Source organism: Oncorhynchus mykiss, chromosome 13, assembly GCF_057628025.1.
Source record: "Oncorhynchus mykiss isolate SJ-2025 chromosome 13, ASM5762802v1, whole genome shotgun sequence".
In the NCBI taxonomy this organism is placed as follows: domain Eukaryota; kingdom Metazoa; phylum Chordata; class Actinopteri; order Salmoniformes; family Salmonidae; genus Oncorhynchus; species Oncorhynchus mykiss.
The window spans coordinates 52,069,915-52,085,613 of NC_143034.1; the positions used below are offsets into that span (position 1 = coordinate 52,069,915).

At 48.0% G+C, this 15,699-nt stretch overlaps 1 protein-coding gene across 1 annotated transcript in view; it reads left to right on the forward strand.

Moving 5' to 3' along the window:
- Positions 1–15,365, forward strand: part of mei1 (meiotic double-stranded break formation protein 1) — a 29,687-nt gene extending 14,322 nt beyond the window's left edge. Inside the window, exons 20-31 of the mRNA XM_090196573.1 lie at positions 279–566; positions 670–838; positions 3,439–3,543; positions 3,872–3,982; positions 4,261–4,415; positions 4,746–4,830; positions 5,424–5,605; positions 6,451–6,532; positions 11,132–11,238; positions 11,977–12,108; positions 14,599–14,720; positions 15,101–15,365. Of these exons, the coding sequence (XP_090052699.1) occupies positions 279–566; positions 670–838; positions 3,439–3,543; positions 3,872–3,982; positions 4,261–4,415; positions 4,746–4,830; positions 5,424–5,605; positions 6,451–6,532; positions 11,132–11,238; positions 11,977–12,108; positions 14,599–14,720; positions 15,101–15,176 (1,614 nt within the window). The 3' untranslated portion in view covers positions 15,177–15,365. The remainder of the gene's footprint in view (positions 1–278; positions 567–669; positions 839–3,438; positions 3,544–3,871; positions 3,983–4,260; positions 4,416–4,745; positions 4,831–5,423; positions 5,606–6,450; positions 6,533–11,131; positions 11,239–11,976; positions 12,109–14,598; positions 14,721–15,100) is intronic.
- The last annotated feature ends 334 nt before the right edge of the window (positions 15,366–15,699 follow it).

Sequence of the window (15,699 nt, forward strand, 5' to 3'; positions counted from 1 at the left end):
CATTCTGACATCACGCGCATGAAAAAACTCAGGCAGGGGCGACTGTTAGAGACATTTGGAACTCACAGGGAATTAAGGACATGGGTCTGCATGTCTCCATTATTCCTCAACACCTTATTGGTAAATTAAGTGGTTGATGAATGTACAAAGCCATAGCTCCTCTGTTTCTTGTTAGTCAAGTCACAACAAATGACCTTAAGCATTAGAGTTGTGCACCTGTAAGACTTCCTTCTCATTCTTTAGTCCTCTGCCCCCCCACCCCCCCATCTCTTGTCCAGGCTCCTCTAAACTGCATCAGCAAGGCCCTGTCCTCCAGCCCCAGTTTCGCCTCCCTCTACACCCACCACCCTCCACTCCTACACTTCCTCTTCCGCTACCCAGAGCTGGCCGAGCACTTTGGGCCCCGGGTCCTGGAGCTGTGGTTGTCCCACCGTGCTCAGGCCACACCGCAGTCAGACACAAACAGTAAGAAGACAGAGGGCCCGTCAGAGCAGAACCAGGATCCAGACAACACAGCCCTGCTGACTCTGCTGGAGAAGAGCCCCACTGTCATACTGAACTTGCTGGTGAGGGAGGGAGACCCCATGTACTGTCCAGAGACTGGGCACAATCCTGTTTATTTGCCAACCCCAGCTCTCTGCATGAACCCCTGCTTCTCTGTGTCTGTAGGGCATGGTGTGTACCAGCGAAGCTCCCCTGGCAGAACGTGCTGTAGAGGTGCTGGGCAGTTTCCTGCAGGGCCGGCGGAGCTGTAAGGCCGGCATGTGTACCCTACTCAGACCCACTCTGCTACAGGTGCTCCAGAGACTGGGCCTGGAGAGCAGCCAGGGGACAGGAGGTGAGGAGAAAAAATTTGAATATACCATTATTTATATATATAGTCTATCTATATAATTGGAGCGGGATATATCCTCATGTTTCCCAAATACAGTTGGGAAAGATAACTGTATACTGAACAAAAATATAAATGCAACATGCAACCATTTTTTACGATTTTACTGAGTTACAATTCATATATAGAAATCAGTCAATTTTAAATAAATTCATTAGGCCCTAATCTATGTATTTCACATGACTGGGCAGGGGTGCAGCCATGGGTGGGCCTGGGAGGGCATAGGCCCACCCACTAGGGAGCCAGAACCAGCCAATCAGACGTGTCTCCACAAAAATACTTTATTACAGACAGAAATACTCCTCAGTTTCATCAGCTGTCCGTGTGGCTGGTCCCAGACGATCCCGCAAGTGGAGAAGCCAGGTGTGGAGGTCCTGGGCTGGCGTCGTTACATGTGGTCTGCGGTTGTGAAGCCAGATGGACGTACTGCCAAATTCTTTAAAACGATGTAGAGAAGGGAACATTCAATTGTCTGGCAACAGCTCGGGTGGATATTCCTGCAGTCAGCATGCCAATTTCACGCTCCCTCAGAACTTGAGACATCTGTAGCATTGTGTTGTGTGACAAACAACACATTTAAAAGTTACCTTTACTGTACACAGCACAAGGTGCACCTGTGTAATAATCATGCTGTTAAATCAGCTTCTTGATATGCCACAACTCTCAGGTGGATGGATTATTTTGGAAAATGCTTACTAACACAGATGTAAACACATTTCAGAAAAATAAGCTTTTTCTGTGTATGGACCATTTCTGGGATTTAATCTATTTTCACTTTACATGTTGCAGTTGGTATTTTTGTTCAGTGTAGTTGCAGGGAGAACAAAGCGGCTTCACTCTGTGGCGTGATATCAAGTGCAACAGAAGAAAATGTGCTTTGACATTCCTCTCCTATAGGAGCAGGCAGTAATTGAGAGACTAACTAGAGCAGCTTCACAAACCGCAAGACCACGTCACATCAGTGTCTCAGCATCCCAGACAGCTTTTATCAAGGCTGGGTTACACTGCATACATACACTCTCCTGCCAACCATTCCGGCCGATGGATACCCATAGAGGTTGTGTAGGTTAATTGCTGTAGCGCAAAGGCGCACCACAACTATATGTCCGCTCTGGGGGTGTTGAACTAACTAGTTACCATCAACTCGTTACCATCAGCTCTCCCACTAGAATACGCTGCACAATATCATTTTCACTAATAAACTCAGCAAAAAAAGAAACGTCCTCTCTCTCAACTGCGGTTATTTTCAGCAAACTTAACTAACATGTGTAAATATTTGTATGAACATAACAAGATTCAACAACTGAGACATAAACTGAACAAGTTCCACAGACATGTGACTAACAGAAATGGAATAATGTGTCCCTGAACAAAGGGGGGGGGGGGGGGTTAAAATCAAAAGTAACAGTCAGTATCTGGTGTGGCCACCTCCTGCATTAAGTACTGCAGTGTATCTCTTCCTCATGAACTGCACCAGATTTGCCAGTTCTTGCTGTGAGATGTTACCCCACTCTCCCACCAAGACACCTGCAAGTTCCAGGACATTTCTAGGGGGAATGGCTCTAGACCTCACCCTCAGATCCAACAGGTCCCAGATGTGCTCAATGGGATTGAGATCCGAGCTCTTCCCTGGCCATGGCAGAACACTGGCATTCCTGTCTTGCAGGAAATCACTCACAGAACGAGCAGTATGGCTGGTGGCATTGATTGTCATGCTGGAGGGTCATGTCAGGATGAGCCTGCAGGAAGGTTACCACATGAGGGAGGAGGATGTCTTCCCTGTAACGCACAGCGTTGAGATTGCCTGCAATGACGACAAGCTCAGTCCGATGATGCTGTGACACACCGCCCCAGACCATAACGGACCCACCACCTCCAAATCAATCCCGCTCCAGAGTACAGACCTCGGTGTAAAGCTCATTCCTTCGACGATACATGAGAATCTGACCATCACCCCTGGTGAGACAAAACCGCGATTCTTAGGGTGAAGAGCACTTTTTGCCAGTCCTGTCTGGTCCAGCAACGGTGGGTTTGTGTCCATAAGCGACGTTGTTGCCGGTGATGTCTGGTGAGGACCTGCCTTACAACAGGTCTACAAGCTCTCAGCCAATTGCGGACAGTCTGAGCACTGATGGAGGGATTGTGCGTTCATGGTGTAACTCGGGCAGTTGTTGTTGCCATCCTGTACCTGTCCCCAGGTGTGATGTACCGATCCTGTGCAGGTGTTGTTACACGTGGTCTGCCACTACGAGGACTATCAGCTGTCTGTCTGTCCTGTCTCCCTGTAGCGCTGTCATAGGCTCCTCACAGTACAGACATTGCAATTTATTGCCCTGGCCACATCTGCAGTCCTCATGCCTCCTTGCAGCATGCCTAAGGCGTGTTCACGCAGATGAGCAGGGACCCTGGGCATCTTTACTGACTATCTAATGTAAATCAAATGCAGCCAAGGGAGTATGGAAATTAGTGTTTTGGCCTCTTTCTTGCTCTTTCATCTCTTTCTCTCGTTAATTATTTCTCCCCTTATCCTTTCCCAATCTCTTTAGCCGTGGCCTCTCTCCCTCTGGTCCTGAGGTTGCTGTGCCTGATGCAGACCAGTGGCTCCACTGAGAATGAGATGGACGGCATCCACTTCAAACTGCTCTACCACGGTGAGGTCACAGCGTCAAAAGGAGTCAGCCATGCATAATTCACTCAGATCTATAGCTTTGGTCTGACGTCATAACTTGTCCACTATTTCTTGCTGTACTCACGCTGTACTCACTCTACATTCAATATCAGTTCAATCGATATTTAAATGCCTTAGGGTTTTTGCTTGCATCAACAAAGCATATGACATAAGCATAAGCTGAATTTGTAGATTAAAGTAGTATTTAAGTATCAATAGCATGTCGGCTTTCTTCTGACTATAGATGTTCTGATCTTGTATTCTGTCTGATGTCTTATTTTGTCTCCTGTCTTACTATGGGCGCGTTCCAGTGAGTAACCTGGCAGGGAAGCTGCAAGCCTCCAACATGGAGTGTCTGCTGCCAGCCTTCAGCTACCTGTACTGCTGTCTGCGCCTGTCACCCCCTCACTGCACTGACAGAGGTGACAAACTCAGTCTGCCACCCTGTCCTTCTCATTAAGTGCAGCACAGCGAGCAGCCTTCATACACGCTGCCACCTGCCTCTCTCTCTCTCACACACACAGTCCCCCAGAGACACAGATTGCGTTGTGCCGTCTGGCCTGTAAGAGAGGCACATACTTGTACAGAACCAGTCGGTGCCATTCACAAGGGCACACAACACACTCACACATTAAATTGGTAGTATGTTTTATATATTTTATATATCTTGAGTGTGATCTTTTGGTTTTTCCCTCCCCAGCTGTGTCCATGCTGCTGTGTAACGCCGGGCTGATGGACCAACTGCAGGCTACGCTGGACCTCTCCTCTTCCCTCTCTCCTCCGTCTGCCCTGCTGTGCTGCTCTCGTCTGCTCCTGTCCTCTCTCGTCACCCTGCAGCACACTCATTCAGCTCAGGTTGTTCTGTCACGCTAACCCTTATGAAGACCTTTACACAGGCTACACAATGTAGTACAAAACACACTGGAGTGAGGACAGGAGCAGGGGACTTACCAGGGGGAGACACTGTCCTCTACAGCTGACAGTGGAACACACATTGAATACAGCACTCAAAGCAGAATGTATCAGAGACCTTGATGTTAGACGATACATTTTGTCTTGTACTGTATGACGGTGTGTTGTTGAATAGAGAGCGTCATTGACATAGAGATCCTGTTAAATTACATTCCTAGTTCTATGGTTGTTGCCTTATCATCTTGTCATTTTCTTCCCTTTCTGAATCCCAAGGTCCATAGAAGCATCAGGTTGAACCTGGGCAGCACGGTGCAGGCCCTGGTCTTTGGGAAGAGGAAGACAGGCAGCCTCTTACTGGGTAACAACGCTCCACCACACTAAGCAGAGCAAAGCAGCATTGTTACACAGGCTTTAATTCTGTTATGTTTTCCTTCCTCCAACAGAGGAGTTGGGATAGAAATGACCCGCTGGTTGTGTATCTCTGTCTCCCTGTTGTATGAGTGGGCTGTCAGGGTGATCTACGGTCTCTCTCCTCCGCTTCCGCCTCCTCCCTCTCTCTGTTTTCTCTCTCGCTCTCCCACGCTCTTTCTGCTATCTCTAATTTTCTCTTCTCTCCCTTAGAGGGATCTAATATCTCAGTGTACATGAGTGTTTGACAAAAGGGTTCTGCAAATGGCCACCAGCTCCTGGCCTGTGTTTCAGTGTGTTTAATCAGATCTCCCACTGACCTGTAACCCTGTCTCTCCCTTCCTCTCTCTTACCACCCACACTCTTTCTCTCTGCTCATCTTCTCCTTCCTCCCCGTCTCCTGACAATCCTCTTTCAACCTCTCCCCTCTCTGCCCACGTTCTCCCTCTCCTCACCACGGATCCCACACCTTCTCCCTCCACATCCTCTCGTTCCTCTGTCTTCCCTCATTCTGCCTCTCCTCCCTCGCCTTCCACCCCACAGCTAGTTCCCTGAGGCTGCTGCAGGCTGTTCTAGACGTTGACCTGGAGTCTCCAGTGCTGTGTGTGAGTGTTGGCCCCAGGGCAGGACAGAGGCCCCTGGGGGACACAGACAGCTCTCTGCACCCGTTGGGATCCTACGGGGCCCACTGCCTCATCACCGCACTCTACGGCCTCCTGCTGCAGGTCAGACACACCATACACACACACACACTCACTCACACTACAGAGCTGTTAACACCCCAGAGTTCTTCCCCATACTGTTTTTCTTCCTACATTTTCAATTGATTCATTGTTTTCATTGTTGTTCGACAAGGCTGATGTGGTAAAGCACTCAAATGTGTCCTTCCTTTCTACCCTCTGTTTCTCTTTCTCTACAGTGCAGCCTTTTCTAGTCTGTATAGTACACTGGTGTTAATGGCAGGGTTATGGGGATAAACGCACTTCATAAATACTGCGTATCATTACTGTCATCACTTAATGACTGGGTCAGAGCTCTCAGTAACTCTACACAAAGCATCTTCAACTCCTCCTCTCTTTCCCGTTGTCTCTATAGCATAGTTTAGTCCTTGCTGTGTATGTATAGTGAAGAATGCACTTAATGTGTCCCTCTTCCTATATAACCAATTTGGTGTTGAATAATACCACCCTGTATCAGTCAGGGAAGTAGTTCCATATCAGTGGCTGCTCTGTAGAGCGTAGCTCCTCCTCGGTCCACTGTGCTGTGGTGCGCTAAGCCGATGATGTGAGTCTGCACTGGTTTCCAGGATTAGACTGGAACTCTCTGTGGACCTCCTCCTCTATAGCCATCTGCCCTTCGTCACTGTTTTGTCCCACTAATCACTAGTCACTGCCTTAGTAGGGGCGGCTGTGGAGTGGGAGGGGTAATGCATTATTAAATAATCCCTCACTCTCTCTTTCTATCTGGTTCTCTCTTTTCTCCATCCCTGTTTGGCTTAATATCTTCTCTCCCCCTCTTCTATTCATCCCTCCAGCTGGCTAAATATCTTTCTGTCCTCCGCCTCTTCCAGAAGCAGGAGCTGTTGCTAAGTGTGTCAGTGAACTGCCTGGGGTCTCTGCTGCGGTTTCTGCAAAGGAGAAGTCCATCTACAGGTACCAGACTCAGACCAATCAAATCAACAGGTGTACAATAACAGTGAAATGTTTCCTTACAGGTCCTTTTCCAACAATGCAGAGTTAAAGATAACAATAGAAATAGTGACACACGGAATAAATACATAATGAATAATGAATAACGAGTAAAAATAACAACACGGGTATCTTTTGGTTATCACTATAGCAACAGCCTTCAGGAACAACAAAAAACACAATATTTACATCTTACAGTTTAATATATGCATCACCGCTTGGTATATATATATATATATACAGGGAGTACCAGTACCGAGTCGATGTGCAGGGCTACGAGGTAATTGAGGTAGCTATGTAAAAGTAACTGTAACTGTTAAAGGGACGAGGCAACGGGGTAGATAATAGACAGTAGCAGCAGCGTATGTGGTGTGTATGTGTGGGGCGTCAGAATGCCTGTATGCGCACGTTATGTGTGTGTGAGCATATGTAGTGTGTGTGTGTGTTGGGTTGTAAGTGTGGTCAGAATGCCTGTATGCGCACGTTATGTGTGTGTGAGCATATGTAGTGTGTGTGAGATTTAGTAAAAAAAAAAAAGGTTAATGCAGTTATACCCGGGTATCCATTTGATTAGCTATTTATCAGCCTTGTTTAGCAGCCTTGGGGCTTGGGGTTAAAGGATTTGCCAAGCGGTAGCAGAGAGAACAGTCTATGGCTTGGGTTGCTGGAGTCTTCCTCTGACTCCGCCTAGTATAGAGGTCCTGGATGGCAGGGAGCTTGGACCCAGGGATGTACTGGGCCGTACTCACCACCCTCTGTAGCGCCTTGCGGTTGGGTGCCTTGCAGTTGCCATACCAAGCGGTGATGCAGCCAGTCATGCTTTGAAAGGTGCAGCTTTGAAAGGTGCAACTTTTTGAGGATTTCAGGGCCTTTTCAGCCTCCTGAGGGGAAGAAGCAATGTTGTGCCCTCTTCACAACTGTGTGGGTGTGTGTTTACCATGTTAATTCCTTAGTGATGTGGACACTGAGGAACTTGAAGCTCTCAACCAGCTACACTACTGCCCCATTGATGTGGATGGGGGCGTGCTCGCCCCTCCATTTCCTGCAGTCCACGATCAGCTCCTTTGTGTCGCTGACTTTGAGTGGCACCACCTCCTCCCTATAGGCTTTCTCATAGTTGTCGGTGATCAGTCCTATCAGCGTGGGCGGATGTGTTGAAGCCTACCCTCAACGCCTGGGGGTGGCCTGTCAGGAAGTCCGGGATCCAGTTGCAGAGCCAGGCCAGCCAGGGTCCTGAGCTTGGTGATTATCTGTTTATTTGGACTGAGCTGTAGTCATTGAACATTATTATTATTTATTTATTTAGAATTTTACCCCTTTTTCTCCCCAATTTCGTGGTATCCAATTGTTGTAGTAGCTACTATCTTGTCTCATTGCTACAACTCCCGTACGGGCTCGGGAGAGACGAAGGCTGAATGTCATGCGTCCTCCGATACACAACCCAACCAGCCGTACTGCTTCTTAACACAGCGCGCATCCAACCCGGAAGCCAGCCGCACCAATGTGTCGGAGGCTACACCGTGCACCTGGCAACGCGCGCACTGCGCCCGGCCCACCACAGGAGTCGCCCTAACCCGGACGACGCTAGGCCAATTGTGCGTCGCCCCACGGACCTCCCGGTAGCGGCCGGTTACGACAGAGCCTGGGCACGAACCCAGGGACTCTGCTGGCACAGCTGGCGCTGCAGTACAGCGCCCTTAACCACTGCCCCACCCGGGAGGCCCCATTGAACATTATTCTTATATAGGTATTAATTTAGTCCTGGTGGGTGAGGGCAGTGTAGAGTGCAATAGAGATTGCATCATCTGTGGGTTCAGAGTGTCTGGGAGGATGGTGTTGATGTGATACATTTCATGGCTATATATCTTAGTTATTTAGGCAGGTTACCTTGGCGTTCTTGGGGACCAGAACTATGGTGGTCTGCTTCAAACAAGTTGGTATTACAGACCGAATAACCTGTTTAAAGGCCTTACATCGGCTACGGAGAACATCCGGAACAGCTGGTGCTGTCATGCATGGTTCAGTGATGCTTGCCTCGAAGCGAGCATAGAAGGCATTTAGGTCGTCCCTTTGTAATCCATGAAAGTTTGCATGCCCTGCCACATCCGATGAGCATCAGAGACGGCGTAGGATTCAATCTTAGTCCTTTATTGATGCTTTGCCTGTTTGATGGTTTGATGGCTTGTTGGCGGTCGTAGCGTGATTTCTTATAAGTGTCCAGATTAGTGACCCGCTCCTTGAAAAGCAGCAGCTCTTGCCTTTAGCACAGTGTGGGTGTTGCCTGTAATTCTGCTTCTGGTTGGGTTATGTACGTATGTATGGTCACTGTTGGGACAACGTCGTCGATGCACTTATTAATGAAGCCAGTGACTGAAGTGGTAAACTCCTGAATGTTATCGGATGAATCCCGGGACCTATTCCAGTCTGTGCTAGTGCAACAGTCCTGTAGCTTAGCATACGCATCATCGGATCACTTCCGTATTGAGTCCGTCACTGGTACTTCCTGTTTGAGTTTTTGCTTGTAGGAGGATAGAGTTATGGTCTGATTTGCCAATGGAGTGCGAGGAAGGTGTATGGAGTAAAGGTGATCTAGAATATTGCCACAGTGTGTGCTGGTGATTTTGTCTGGGTGAAGTGACTATGCATAGATAATAAACAGCGAGTAGCAGCAGTGTACAAAACAAATGGGGGGGTGTCAATGTAAATTGTCCGTTGGCCATTTGATTAATTGTTCAGCAGTCTTATGGCTTGGGGGTAAAAGCTATTAAGGAGCCTTTTGGTCCTAGACTAGGCGCTCCAGTACCGCCTGCTGTGCGGTAGCAGAGAAATTCTATGATTGCGTGACTGGAGTCTGACAATTTTATGGGCTTTCCTCTGACACCGCCTATTATATAGGTCCTGGATGGCAGGAAGCATGGCCCCAGTGATGTACAGGGCTGTACGTACTACCCTCTGTAGCGCCTTACGGTCAGATGCCGAGCAGTTGCCATACCAGGCGGTGATGCAACCGGTCATGCTCTTGATGGTGCAGCTGTAGAACTTTTTGAGGATCTGGGGACCCATGCCAAATCTTTTCAGTCTCCTGAGGGGGGAAAAGTTTTGTTGTGCCCTATTCACGACTATCTTGGTGTGTTTGGACCATGAACGCTAGTTGGTGATGTGGACACCGAGGAACTTAAAACTCATGACCTGCTCCACTATAGCCCCGTCGATGTTAATGGGGACCTGTTCGGCCCGCCTTTTCCTGTAGTTCACAATCAGCTCCTTTGTCTTGCTCACATTGAGGGAGAGGTTGTTGTCCTGGCACCAAACGGACAGATCTGACCACCTCCCTATAGGTTTTCTCATCGTTGTCTGTGATCAGGCCTACCACTGTTGTGTCGTCAGCAAATTTAATGATGGTGTTGGGAGTTGTGTTTGGCCACGCAGTCGTGGGTGAACAGGGAGTACAGGAGGGTACTAAGTACACTCCCTTGAGGGGCCCGTGTTGAGGATCAGGGTGGCAGACGTGTTGTTGCCTACCCTTACCACCTGGGGGCGGCCTGGACACCATGGTATTGAACGCTGAGCTGTAGTCAATGAACAGCATTCTCATGTAGGTGTTCCTTTAGTCAAGGTGGGAAAGGGCAGTGTGGAGTGCGATTGAGATTGTGTCATCTGTGGATCTGTTGGGGCAGTATGCAAATTGGAGTGGGTCTAGGGTATCCAGGAGGATACTGTTGATGTGAGCCATGATCAGCCTTTCAAAGCACTTCATGGCTACTGACGTGAGTGCTACAGGGCGTTAATCTTTAAGGCAGGTTACCTTCGCTTCCTTGGGCACAGGGACTATGGTGGTCTGCTTGAAACATGTAGCTATTACAGACTCTGTCAGGGAGAGGTTGAAAATGTAATTGAAGACACTTACCAGTTGGTTCGCGCATGCTTTGAGTACACGTCCTGGTAAACCGTCTGGCTCCGTGGCTTTGTGAATGTTGACCTGTTTAAAGGTCTTGCTCACATTGGCTACCAAGAGCGTTATCACACAGTCGTCCAGAACAGCTGCTGCTCTTGTGCATGCTTCAGTGGTGCTTGCCTCGAAGAGAGCATAAAAGGCATTTACTCCTCTGCTATGTTCGCGTCACTGGGCAGCTCGCGTTTGGGTTTCCCTTTGTAGTCCGTAATAGTTTTCAAGCCCTGCCACATCCGATGAGTGTCAGAGCCGTTGTAGTAGGATTCAATCTTAATCCTGTATTGACGCTTTGCTTGTTTGATGGTTCGTCTGAGGGCATAGCGGGATTTCTTATAAGTGTCCGGATTAGTGTCCCGCTCCTTGAAAGCGGAAGCTCTAGCCTTTAGCTTGATGCGGATGTTGCCTGTAATCCATGGCTTCTGGTTGGGATATGTACGTACGGTCACTGTGGGGACGACATCGTCGATGCACTTATTGATGAAGTTGACTGAGGTAGTATACTCCTCAATGCCATTGGATGAATTCCGGAACATATTCCAGTCTGTGCTAGCAAAACAGTGTATTCACGCCTCACCATCATCCTGACCTGTCCTTTCCCCCTCTGTCACCAGCCCAGCATGTGGTGTGTCAGCCCTGGAGTCGCTTCCTGCTCTACTCTCTGCTCAACTCTGGAGAGAGCTGCCTGCTGCACCCAGCCACACTCACACTACTCACACTGGTAAGACTGCACCCAGCCACACTCGCACTACTCACACTGGTAAGACTGCACCCAGCCACACTCGCACTACTCACACTGGTAAGACTGCACCCAGCCACACTCACACTACTCACACTGGTAAGACTGCACCCAGCCACACTCACACTACTCACACTGGTAAGACTGCACCCAGCCACACTCACACTACTCACACTGGAAAGACTGCACCCAGCCACACTCACACTACTCACACTGGTAAGACTGCACCCAGCCAAACTCTGCTAGGTGAACCGTTTTTGCCAAGGAGATCTTAGTCACACAATTTTACATCTAACTAAGATGTTTGGTGCAGTATTTCTCAAGTGAAAAAATCTGCATGAAAACGAATTGTCTGTCGTTGAATGACAACAAACACTTAATTGAAGAATCTCTACTGTTGACCAATCACCGAAGAAGGGCGTAGACTTTGGATTCCAAATTTCGGCTTGTCACAAGAAACATTTTGTGGACAAATAGCCCCAAAAAAACTTGCCGAAGACCAAAACGTCCCAAAATGGCATCATAATAAATGCACATATATGAACTACTCCGAACTGTTTCGGTTGGGAAGCATGCAGATGCTTCAAGACTGTACCCGGACACACCCAGTCTTTGAAGCAGTGCAGGGCCATTTTGAAGTGTATTCAAATGTGTCTTTGCCTTCTGTTTGTAAGCACCCCGATGAAGCCTTGAATACCAACACATGTCCCTCCCATGCAGCTGTTGCGGTATGGCAGTAGGGTGGTGGTGTGGGAGCCAGACCTGTGTCAGGTGTTGGAGGCGGTGGAGAAGAGAGGCCTGAACGAGCTGGGAGAGAACACAACACAGGCCCTGAGACAGCTGCTCACACAGGTACAGTACACAACACTGAGACAGCTGCTCACACAGGTACAGTACACAACACAGGCCCTGAGACAGCTGCTCACACAGGTACAGTACACAACACAGGCCCTGAGACAGCTGCTCACACAGGTACAGTACACAACACAGGCCCTGAGACAGCTGCTCACACAGGTACAATACACAACACAGGCCCTGAGACAGCTGCTCACACAGGTACAGTACACAACACACTGACTGGAACACATACAGCAGCAGAGTAAAATGCAAACAGAGAGCACACAGGCAGAGCTCTATGAGACTATGTTGAACGTCACTGAGACACACTCTTTTAATTGTCCCATGTCCAAGCAGCCCCCTGTCACCACCTCTACGCCATTGTGTCACACATGGCCGTGGCAGGACACAGGCCCTCATTAGGGTTCATCTGGCTCAGTAATGGAATGTCACTGCACTGAAATGTCATCACTGTCCCCATTTGTCATGTGATACAGCTGACCTTGCTGCCTCCCTTAGTTTATTTAAAAAACATTTATTTCACCTTTATTTAACCAGGTAGGCTAGTTGAGAACAAGTTCTCATTTGCAACTGTGACCTGGCCAAGATAAAGCGTAGCAATTCGACACATACAACAACACAGAGTTACACATGGAATAAACAAAACATACAGTCAATAATACAGTAGCACAAAAGAAAACAAAAAGTATATTTACAGTGAGTGCAAATGAGGTAAGTTAAGGAAATAAATAGGCCATGGTGGCGAAGTAATTACAATATAGCAATTAAACACTGGAATGGTAGATCGGCAGAAGATGAATGTGCAGGTAGAGATACTGGGGTGCAAAGGAGCAAAATAAATAAATAAATACTAGTATGGGGATGAGGTAGGTAGATGGGCTGTTTACAGATAGGCTAAGTACAGGTGCAGTGATCTGTAAACTGCTCTGACAGCTGGTGCTTAAAGCTAGTGAGGGAGATATGAGTCTCCAGCTTCAGAGATTTTTGCAATTTGTTCCAGTCATTGGCAGCAGAGAACTGGAAGGAAAGACAACCAAAGGAGGAATTGGCTTCGGGGATGACCAGTGAGATATACCTGCTGGAGCGCGTGCTACGAGTGGGTGCTGCTATGGTGACCAGTGAACTGAGATAAGGCGGGGCTTTACCTAGCAGAGACTTGTAGATAACCTGTAGCCAGTGGGTTTGGCGACGAGTATGAAGCGAGGGCCAACCGATGAGAGCGTACAGGTCGCAATGGTGGGTAGTGTATGGGGCTTTGGTGACAAAACGGATGGCACTGTGATAGACTGCATCCAGTTTGTTGAGTAGAGTGTTGGAGGCTATTTTATAGATGACATCACCGAAGTCGCGGATCGGTAGGATGGTCAGTTTTACGAGGGTATGTTTGGCAGCATGAGTGAAGGATGCTTTGTTGCGATATAGGAAGCCGATTCTAGATTTAATTTTGGATTGGAGCTGCTTAATGTGAGTCTGGAAGGAGAGTTTACAGTCTAACCAGACACCCAGACACCCAGATTTGTAGTTGTCCACGTATTCTAAGTCAGAGCCGTCCAGAGTAGTGATGCTGGACGGGCGAGCAGGTGCGGGCAGCGATCGATTGAAAAGCATGCATTTAGTTTTACTTGCGTTTAAGAGCAGTTGGAGGTACCGGAAGGAGAGTTGTATGGCATTGAAGCTCGTCTGGAGGTTAGTTAACACAGTGTCCAAGGAGGGGCCAGTTAGTGACAGAGCTTTGACAAGTGTGTGGTGTGTGTGTGTTTGTGTGTGAGGCCCAGTGACTCTTATTCAGGGGTTAACAGAGCTGAATGTACTCCAGCAGTGTGCGCTTCAGTAGCTTGTCAGATCAGAGCGGGTCTTATGAGAGACTGGCCTGTCACGATATCCGGTGTCTCTTACAATATTAATAGATTTATTTTAAATAGCGCTTTTCATTATAAAAAGATTCTCAAATATGCTGTAAATACAAACAAAACAAATGTAGAGATCTGGCAGGTCTTGGTGCTGGTCTTCCACAGATTCAGATGATACGGTGTGTTCAGCCAGGCAGTTAAGAAAAGCTGGGCAGTCGCGTAAGCGGATGGACCTTCAATGGCACTGAGAGGGAGCGGCATCAGTCAGTTACTTAGACAGGCCCGGAGCGCTTCATCAGGCACCTCGTTTGTCGTCTTCTCCTCTGTAGGTAGGCTGGATAGTCCACTACTGAAGTGCAGCACACACCTGGGTGATGCTTCAACAGCCATAAGTGCCAGAAAGACCAGCACACCTCAGCAATAGTCAGGAAACAGTCCCCTACGAGACGGACCTCTCTCAACCCCTCCCACCGCAGTCCACATCATTCATGCAAAGAGGGCAGGTGGAAAAAAGCCGGTGCTGAATTAGGAGTCTGGTGGAAACAGCTGTCTCTCATCTCTCTCTCTCTAGTCTCTTGCTGTCTCTCCTTCACCCACTGACTCTTTCTCACCTCTCCCCCTCTCTCTTCCCCAGCTCCAGTGCAGTATATTCCACCCCCCTCCTACAGAGGAGAGCAGACTGCGGGCCAATACTCTGATGGAGTCACTGAACTCCCTGCCTCCCACAGCCAACAACGACCTGCCCACCAGCATTCTGTATCCTACACTCATGTACCCCGGCGACCCCCCCCCCCCCCCACACACACACACACAGTTATAGCATAAAAGATAGTTAGTGCAAGAGATGCTCCTCGTTTAAAAAACAAAGTCGACAGAGCAGTACTTATCAGTGTTTATTGATTTTTACAGGCCATTGACTAAATCTATCATACGTGATGCATTTCACTTCATCTCTTGTGTTGTCCCTGCTGTTGCGACATACTGAGTCTCCACTCATGTTTCAGTACATCTCTGTCTGCCAGAGGTGTGGACCAACTTGTTTTAGTCATCAGACACAGACACATGCCATTTACAGTGCTCTTTCTAGGAGCTCTCTTTCTCTCTCCTTCCTATCTGTCCTTAACCCCCTTTCTCAGGCGTGTTGGAGAGATGTATCTCTGCCTGTCCGACTTCACTGTGAAGACAGACGGACACAATGGCTCTCAGTTATAGACCTGTTTGATTTATTGATCTATTTATTTACAGCCTTATTCTGAAGAGGTGTCTGGTAGGACTCCTGTCATATTATTACTGATTTACTGTGTCAATAAAATAACTAGGGGGAGCATTCCATTAATTAGCCTTTAGGTTTGAGGTCTTTCAATAATATAAGTTTATTATAAAGAATTGTTTGGAAAAGAACAGTTGTCATATGTCATTTCAGTAGAAATATAGGCCAATCTGAGGCCACCGATTTGGATGGTCATGGCTCGATGGGATACAGACGTCAAATTGAAGTCAAAGTTTTTGTTTTTTTGCATTTTAGCTAACCATAACACTTTTCCTAAGATGAACCTAATTCTCCTAACTTATTACATTAATTATCCTAACCTGCAGCTTAATTTCTCCTGACCTGCTTCTAAAAGTACATTCTGGTCAATTCTGACATAAGCTGTATCCCAGCGGTAGGCAACCCTGTTGCTTGAGTACTGCAGGATTTTGTTCCCAACTAGGCACTACACCTCACCAACTGAGC